Source organism: Mesitornis unicolor, unplaced genomic scaffold, assembly GCF_000695765.1.
Source record: "Mesitornis unicolor isolate BGI_N332 unplaced genomic scaffold, ASM69576v1 scaffold3226, whole genome shotgun sequence".
Taxonomy (NCBI): Eukaryota; Metazoa; Chordata; class Aves; order Mesitornithiformes; family Mesitornithidae; genus Mesitornis; species Mesitornis unicolor.
The window spans coordinates 12,020-20,949 of record NW_010192815.1 but is presented as its reverse complement, the minus strand read 5'-3'; the positions used below and the strand labels follow the sequence as shown (position 1 = coordinate 20,949).

The window sequence follows — 8,930 nt, the reverse complement described above, 5'->3', positions numbered from 1 at the left end:
AAAACTGTTAGATGTAGCAATGCTTCTAAATTGTGTAGTTTTATGGTAATGGTATACCATGAATTATGATATTTAACATTTTACTGAATTTTCATCCCATTTCTGAACTTGTTCTCTGACAGACTGGAGTAAGTATAAGTCTATTAATTAGAACTACAGAAATGGTTACATAGAATACGTTAATCTGAAAATATACCAAGGAGAGAAATGATGAAGTTTAATGGACCTTTGTTTTCTATGTTTTAAATCACCCATCTTATGTTCCTGTGTTGCTTCTGATCAGTTTCCTGACTCTAGACATGTTCTTGCATTAGCATGTGGGATTAAATTAATTGCATTTAACAAATGGATCCCACTTTGCATACAGCAAAACTTGTTGAACACTTATTTCTCCAGACTGTTATAAAACCGTGAGGAAATAGATTTTCTGTTCTTCCCAAATTTATTACTTTATTATATAAAATAAATTTCCAATCTGTGACACCATTTTCACATAAATCCTAGGAATGTTTTTGTTCATATTAAAAATTGTGGCTCTGTATCCTCAGCCAGTGGAGCTATGCCAATACACAGCAACTGGGAATTTCCTACCCTGCTGTCTGTGTGTGGCAATGGATTCACTAGGCATACGACATCTCCTGTATGCATTCTGAATTATCCAGCAGATTCCCTGACTTTTAACATGTGGTTAGCTTACATAAATCGGAGCCCTGCTTTTCCAAAATAAGTATATTTTTTGTACTTTCTGAAAACATTTGCTAAGCAATACAAAGCACTATTTGTCTCTTGATATTAAATCAGGTATGGGAACATGGTGCCACGGACTTATCTAATGGGCTTAACATCCAAGTAGTGTGAAATATTTCAAAATTCTTTCCTCTGTATGAAGATAATGTAAGATATGTGCAGGTGCAGCAATTTACCCAGAATCTTGTCATTGCCCCTAACTTAGCAGATTTAATTAGGAATCTGTGCAGCTTGTTTCTTATTTTCATATGTTAACTAATATAGGGTATGCTTCTGAATAGAGCAAAGCTGTGATCTCAGGACACTGCTTTGAAGCTGTTTTCTCCATGTTGCATTATAACATATTTTACCATTATTCCATCCTGAATGCAAAATCAGTGGAATCTTGAAAGTAAAATTACATCGCTTTGTTTAAATATGCACTAAAATGGAACCTGAGCTTTTGGCCTTGATTTCTCCTGAAGTCCAGACTGTTGTCAAGGAAGTATAATTGAATTACAACCTTGATTTTCATACAGGTCAAAGTCATCCATGGTAGTGACTCGCATAGATCATAAAAGTATACTTCCAAGGGGTGTGAGTATAGGTGGACTGGACAGATTGGTTTATAAAAATGAGGGCCTCGAGCCATCTGCACTTATCCATTCTTCTTTGTTCTAGCTGCTATTCTGCTTTACCAGCCACATCACCAGGGCAACATGGCATTTGCAGGCAAATACGAATTCGAAGATGATGATGAATTTGTGATAAAAATTGGTAGGTATGTCTTGGGGTGTAAGTCTTAAAGGTTATAAATTAGTTAGAAATACTTTTTTTGTTTTTTAAAGGGGGTTTTACTGAAATGTGCTGAGATCAACGGGGCTAAGACTGGTGGGAGTGCTCTGCACTTCAGCGAGGAGATTCAGTTTTCATTCTTGCATGAATCACTGTCAGCCACAGGAAACAGTCCTGTTCTACAGAAGTAGTATTTATTCCTTCTTAGTGGCAGCAGAATGAAGGACCAAGATGTTTGCATTATAATGATCATTAAGGTCCCTTTTTCCATCCTTAGTATTCATCAGTGGGAGTATAAATTTAGTGTGAAAAGGCTTGTCAAAATCTTACGCAGGAACAGGTTTCTGTGAATGCTTTCAGAAGACTCTGCAAACCTGTTTCAGAGATTACTCTGTAAACTCTCTTAGGGACACCATGATCTGTGCACATAAGTTCAGTGCTTGCATTCATTTGTTTAAAAAGAAAAAGCAAAGAGTAAATAAGCATGTGCAGGGATACAGCAAAGGCACAAGTTAATAGACATTATATTCCATGTATCTGTATGTGTAGATTAAGTAGCAGGGAATATTTATATATACTTTGTATCTATACATTTCTTCTGTGTATGGTTGTTCAGGGAAAAGAATGCAAGACCAAAGCTTATTATTTTAGCAAAGGCATTGATGTACCTATACTTTTCTTTATACCAGTGATTTAAACTCAGAAATTTGATACTGCTGTAAAAAAAGAAAAAAAAACAACAAACAAACACAAACCTAAATCAGATGCTCAAACATCGATATCTGAGAACAAACATACCATTAGCATGCTTCAATTCAAATATAGCTGGTAGGCTATTAGATTTTATAAACTGTATGTTTCTATTGATTAAGGCCTCCCCAGTGACAAGGTTGAAATTGGAAGGAATTGTAAATTAGTCACTGAGGTGGTGCAGAAAGAAAATGACTTCACCTGGACGCAGCATTTCCCAGGAGGCTGCACCACGACCAACACATTCACAGTTGGCAAGGAAGCAGAAATTGAGACAATGAGTGGTAAAAAGTTCAAAGTAAATCAATTTAGCTCTTAAGTTCTGTGCTGTCTCAGCTTTTTTTTTTAATTTAGGGTGAAAATCAAATCTGTCTCAAGGTGATCTTCCTTAAATTGTTTTTTTGCATCTGTCATAGCTTAGAAACATATAATTTCCCCCCCATTTCTTGATACCCTAGCAAAATGTCTAAATCTGATTTTAAAGCCACCTAGAGCTTCAGAACTGTTCGTACTAATAAAGAATGAAGGTAGAGTGTCATCTACTGGTGTTTCAGCTCAAGCCAACATAATGCTCATTAAAACTCTAAAGAACTGGTTGGCAGCTGTGTCGTTGTCCAGCACCATACAGCAACTGCTGCACACTGAGGTGAATGTGATGATCCCTAGCACTTCCCATGCCTGTCAGCAGTGCCCACCTTTTGAAGGTACCTGAGCCTGAGCCTTAAACAAAAGACCATGTAAATTGAAGGGGAAAAAAAAATCTCTGTACCCTCCTCCCTGTTGGGAGTACAGAGCAACTTTCAACTTAAGCAGCCTCTAGCGAGAAGGAAGATTTCATGGAGGAAGATCTGCTGCTGTCCTGGACAGAATCTTTATCAAATACCTGCTGTAAAATGGTTGCTTTACTTACCTTATTCATTTCTCATCTATGTAGCCAGATAAGAGTGTTTGCAACAGCTGAACTCTGCATTTGTGTGGTGTCCAGAACCCTACAACAGATTACTGGATAAATTCTTTACACATATTGAAGAGACAGGAAAACCAGCAATTGCATCAGGAAGCTGTGACAAACTCAGAATAACGATAGTGTTGCATAACTTTCAGAATGCTTTTTTAGTCATACCTTTCTGATTATGAGAGGAAAAAAACCATGTCTTTGGCTTTGAGAAATCCTTGTGAAACCTAACAGATAAGGGAAGACACAATTCCACTTGGTCAGTTTATTGCAAACTTCACAGTTTTGAAATATTACAGATTCTGTTCTCTTCTTTTTGGCCTTGAGCTCTTCAGATGATGGTCTCTGTTCTGCCATTGCAACTCAAATTTAGTTACGGTACTTGGAGAGTTGTTGCTTCAGTCCTGCTGAGGGACAGCATCGGTTACAGCCACTGCAGCCAAAACTGCGGAGGATTTGGGAAGGTACCCTCTGTTGCTGCCACTTGCAGCTTGGTGCGTTGTTGGCTGTGGATCATTGCTGTCAGGATGTGAGTTATGGAAGAGTGTTCACACCTTTGGCTCTGTTACCTTAATGGGGAAAGAAAACGGGTGGCAATCTCTGGCAGAGAGGTTGGATTTGGCTTTGTCAACTCTTTCGGCCGAGGCAGCACTATGAATCAGAGTGCTGAAGTACTCACTGAAGTGGAAGCCCATTAGCTTGTGTTAAAAGTGACGTAAAATGTTTGATTTTGAAACTGTTTGATCCAATGAGTAATTCTGAAGCAAATGTTATTCCCCTAGTATTGTAGATAAGACATCAGGAGTGCTTCTGCTCTAAAACTTGCTCCCTTTGGAGACAGAGTTTGGAATAGTTCTTCAGAGACTCAAGACTTTTAAGACAAAGATTGAGTTTAAGACTCAGACTATTTCCTTGTTCCTTTCCTGCCCTATTTCTGTTGTATTCTGCAGGTTAACACTGGGGAATGGAGGGTTGAGGGTGGAATTGCTTGTTGCCTGGCCACTGTGCTTGAGTCTGTGTATGGGATAATTTTATATAGGAGTTCCAGGACTGTTCAGAGTTTGTAATGAATGGAGTTTTTTGAGCTGTAACTCTTAACTCCACAGTGCAAGAATTGTGTGGTGTTATAAGTATCATTAAAAGAAGACAAAGTAATCCTAAAATGGGAACAGTTTTTTTAATCCTTGTTAAATGTGGCTGGATTTGTACTGGTTATATAACCATAAGCTCTCTGCAAGGTCTTACCTGTGCCATGAGACATCCAACCAAAAGGCAAACATAGTCTAATAAGTTTAATATTTACTATTTGACAACCACATACAAGATTTTTCAGCATAAACTCAATTCAGAAGTTGTTCCAGGATCCTTATATTTGCCCAGCATTGACTCCACGATTCTGATGGACATTATGGAGTTCTCGCTTACTGGTGTCAGTAAGCAGTGTCACTGCTCGCCCATCCTGTTGTAGGAATTGGGAGGAAAGGTGAAAAATTGCTCATTCCTTAGGGATGTCACTGCATTGAACCAAAGTCGGGATGCCCGAACCTTACTGATGGTTCTGAAGACTTTGTGGTGCCCCAGGGAAAACGACCAAGTGTCACAAATGAGACCTGTTTGATCTGCAGGGGGTTGAGCCCTCTTTGTTGGGTAGTTCCACCATGTAGTGAACTCCTACACTTACCCGTACGTTGAACACTAGAGGGAGGCAGAGACTGTCGCATGGCCGCCCACGTTACTCACAGACTGAACCAGGTCCTGTCTTCTGCAAGGTGCTTCGGGAACTAATTCTGTTTACTCACAGTGACTTCTCTTACCTGTGAAACACCTGGTTACCTATGGTAAGGGTACAAGGCCTTAATGATATAAATATTAACAGCATTCAGTAATACAGGAAAGATTATAATTCAGACTGAAATTTGAAGATCAGTGAATCTTTCTCTTACCCACAGGAGATTGTGGGGAATGTGGAAAACTCCTCTGTGTAATTGTAATATTTTTATTCCATATGTGTGAAAATAATAAAAATTGAAAAATCTAATTTTTCTGGCATACAAACGGCATGGAGTACTTTTATAGAAATACAGTATTGTTTACACTTAACGCTTTCTTCTTTCTAACCTTTTCTGGAGTCTTTATCAACACATACTGCTGTCTAATTTCTAAATGAAATATATTTGTAGTTTTTACTTTCATTTCTTTGTATTTACAATGGCTTCTAATAGTAGGTTTCTGATGAGGAAAAGGTATCCTGCTTCATGAAAGAACGTACAGCTTCTTCAGATCAGTGGCACATTAAGGATCTCATAAGGATATGATGAGGGACTACTTTAATAATTCATTGCATTCCAGGTTGAATTATACATCTGCATCTAAAAAAAAACAACCCTAAAACCAAACAGAAAAAAGATTGGTCCAACACATTTTAAATCACACAGTGCCTCCCAGGATAGAAAGAGTACCCTAAAATGTTTCATCCATGTTCCTCTCTGCACCACAAGTATCTCTGTCTTGCTCTTTCTCCCTCCCGTTGTGGGCAATCGCTGTGTGCACCTGGGAGGCCTCAGCTGCCCAAATTTACAGTCTGTTCAAACCAGTGTGATTCAGGGCAATCTGCTCACTTAGCACTTAATGTCTCCTTTGCTTGCCCGCGGCTCGCTCTGGTGTAATTCCAGCAGCAGTGATGTGATCAGTCCCCAGCACAGCTTGCAGTGTTTGTGTGCTGGACCACGGCGCCCCAGCACCATCGCCCCCAGTTCCACTCACTAGGGCTGAGTCATTGCCTGAACTTTCTCTTCCTGTAGTTTTTGAAAGTGTCAAGCTTTGATTTTGTTTTTAAAATAATTAATTTACCTGCAACTTAAGGCACATTTCATTTTCGTCTGAAGGCAGTCAGGGAATACTCACATATTTTTCTCTGCTATTTGTCCCCTGGGAATATATGGAAAGGTCAGTAGGGTATGACCAAAGACTGAAGCAGCATGGCTCCAGGAAAGATGTCTTGCCTAAAGATTTTGATAGCAGACCTATGCAGGAATTTGCAAATCTTTTAATCTCTAAAGATGACTGGTGTTGTCCCCCTACTTTTCTGGAGGTTTGTTTGTTTGTTTGTGTTTAGACAGTCAATGACAGATTAATTTCCTTATTGAATCCAGGCTAAAATATGCAACTGTATAATTATTTGATGCATTACCAGCATTCAAACACAAGAATACCAATGCTTGACTCAATTTCCATTCCTGGTAGGAAAAATGGTAGGAAAAAATGAGAATGCCCTCAGGGTGGTCCACTGGAACAGCCCAGTGTGCTCGGTCTGTCCACTCTGGACACATTCCTCTTCACTGCTTGGCTGCAATGCAGGGAGCAAGCACCCAGTGCCTCCTCCCTCAGCAGCACCCATGTGCTCCATCGTCTTACAAAACTTGGCGAGCACTGAAGAAGGAAAAGGAGGTGATGTGTGCAACTGTGCCAGTCAAGTTCTGTATGCCCCGAGACAGCGTATTGTTAAGTATCAGAAGTGATCTTTGTTTTCTACAAAATCAGATTGCAACAAGATTTTGTGTACATTTACTGATAAGCCGATAGAAAGCTTTGCAAGCAAAGGTGGTATCAACCTCCAGGAGTAAATAAAGACAAAATCTATGTATCAGGAAGCCAGCCAGTCATGGAGGGAGGATAGGGGTTTGTCTCAGTTTGAGCCTGTGCTGCTCCTTTTTCTGCATGTGGCAGGTTATATGCATTAGCCTGGGCTTCTTGTCACACTCCCTGTCCCAGTGCTCTCTTTGCTCTGCATGCAGCAGTGTGCGAAGAGCCTTGGTCCTTTTTACGGGGAGGCTCCCCTGTGCCTGCCCAGCTGGGGAGGAGTAGGCAAACCTCAGAGCCAACTTTCTGTTTCTTCCTTTACACATGAAGGCACTCCCCACTCACAAGGTTTACTGGAAAACTATAAAAACGTCCCCCAGAGCTGCCACTGCGAGGACTGGGCTGTCAGCCTGGCACTGAGGAAGAGACACCTGGGTGAGAGGGAAGACGCGGGTGACAGGACAGCCTTGCAGGCTTTCTGCGGCTGCCACAGGCGTGCTGGCTTCAGATAAACTAATCCATGAATAATTCAATATCTTTTACCTGGCTGCAATGAAACAGTCATTTGCTGAGTCTCCTCTGCTGAGAAATGACTTGGAGTCACTAAGCTGTCATGCAATATGCAATTGAAGAAGGGATTTGGGGATCAGCACTGGCCAGATCAATACTGTCGTATTTAAATAGCATCTGAAGTTACTGTTTGATGGCGCAAAGAGCCAATGTGGGAGAATTACCTGCCTGTTAGAGTTCAGGCTTTGTCTTCACCTCATTTTATGACATTTCCCCATGGTTCAGCCCAATGGGGAAAGAAATCATTATTCTGGGAGCTTGTTTGTGGTGCTTTTCTCACAGTATGAATTCACAAGGCTGAAATTCATTCCCAGAGATTTTTATGAACATTGGGAGAGTTGATTACTTAGACTTACCTAGACAGAAAATTCAAAGAGGACCAAAGTATGTAATTAACATCTTTATTTCCCAACTTTTCTGATTCCACTTCTAAAAATTGCTGAAATACTTTTCTTACCAGACTGTAATCTTTTTCTTCTTTTCCTTTCTCCTTGTCACTATAATTAGGTGTAATTTTGGAGGGGGAAGTGACATAATATTTGTAAACACATCTGGTAGTCATGAATTTTTTTTTGAGGTTTTATATGAAAAGCTACTTTATATTCATCAATAAATTACTTCCAAAGTCCTGCTATTTATAGGGATGTGCACCGCACGTGTCACTTAGGGACACATCGAAAAAAAATGCACCAACATATCCAGAATGTCAGTCCTGAAAACCCCTGCTCCTTTCTTTATGGGAAACCGTTATCACCAGCAAAGCAAATCCTCCGCTAGCAGCATGTGCTGTTAGGGTGCTCAATGTGTGCATGTGCAGTGAAACCTTCATCCCTGCAAAACATCAGCAGGTGGGCACGTGCAGAAAAACGTCGCTAGCCAAAGGCATCTGAGATGCACATCCTCTGGCACACCTCACCAGGAAAATCCACATGGCTGCCTAGGAGCCTCGGAGGCTGCAAGTTGCTGTGATATTATGCTGATGACTGCTGCACTGAGAATTGTGGGGATGTTTGAAATGAGCTCCATTTTCTTTTGATTGCACAAATGTGCTTTTTCACAAATGCCTCCTGCAAAATGACCCCATTTTGAAATACTGGATAATGAGATGTCTGCTAAATGGCCCAGATAGCAGCTATGTATCCTGCCAAGCAATTGGCAACTTTGAAACACATTCCATGAACAGTGGCAGTGCAAGCAACCATGAGCCATGTAAAAGAACGTGGTCCTGAAGAAGCAGGTGGTTCCTAGTGCTACCTGGGCTCCTAGGCATGGTCATCTTTGTTCTACTCTCTCCAGGTTATCATCAGTCCATACATTGCTTCTCCTTGCAGTTTAAATGGTCACAGGGTGGTAGAACTGAAGCTGTGCCCCAAAACCTAAGTAAAATATCACTTTGTTCAGAAAAAAATAAAGATAACTTGAGGAAAAATAAACTGTGGCATTGTTCCTTTTCTTTGCCCCCCCCCTTTTTTTTCCTAAAAAAGACATTCTCTTTTTTGTTATCAATTAGGGTGAGAAAGCAAGACCTACATTCCTGGAGATCATTAGGAAAGCA

At 40.4% G+C, this 8,930-nt stretch overlaps 1 protein-coding gene across 1 annotated transcript; it reads left to right on the top strand.

Moving 5' to 3' along the window:
- Positions 1-1,445: 1,445 nt before the first annotated feature.
- LOC104534189 (gastrotropin-like) lies at positions 1,446-2,569 on the top strand (the record flags this gene model as incomplete). Its single annotated transcript, XM_010187220.1, has 2 exons — positions 1,446-1,503; positions 2,394-2,569. Coding segments are annotated over exons 1-2 (234 nt in total), but the record flags the coding sequence as incomplete, so codon positions are not given.
- Between the last annotated feature and the right edge of the window lie 6,361 nt (positions 2,570-8,930).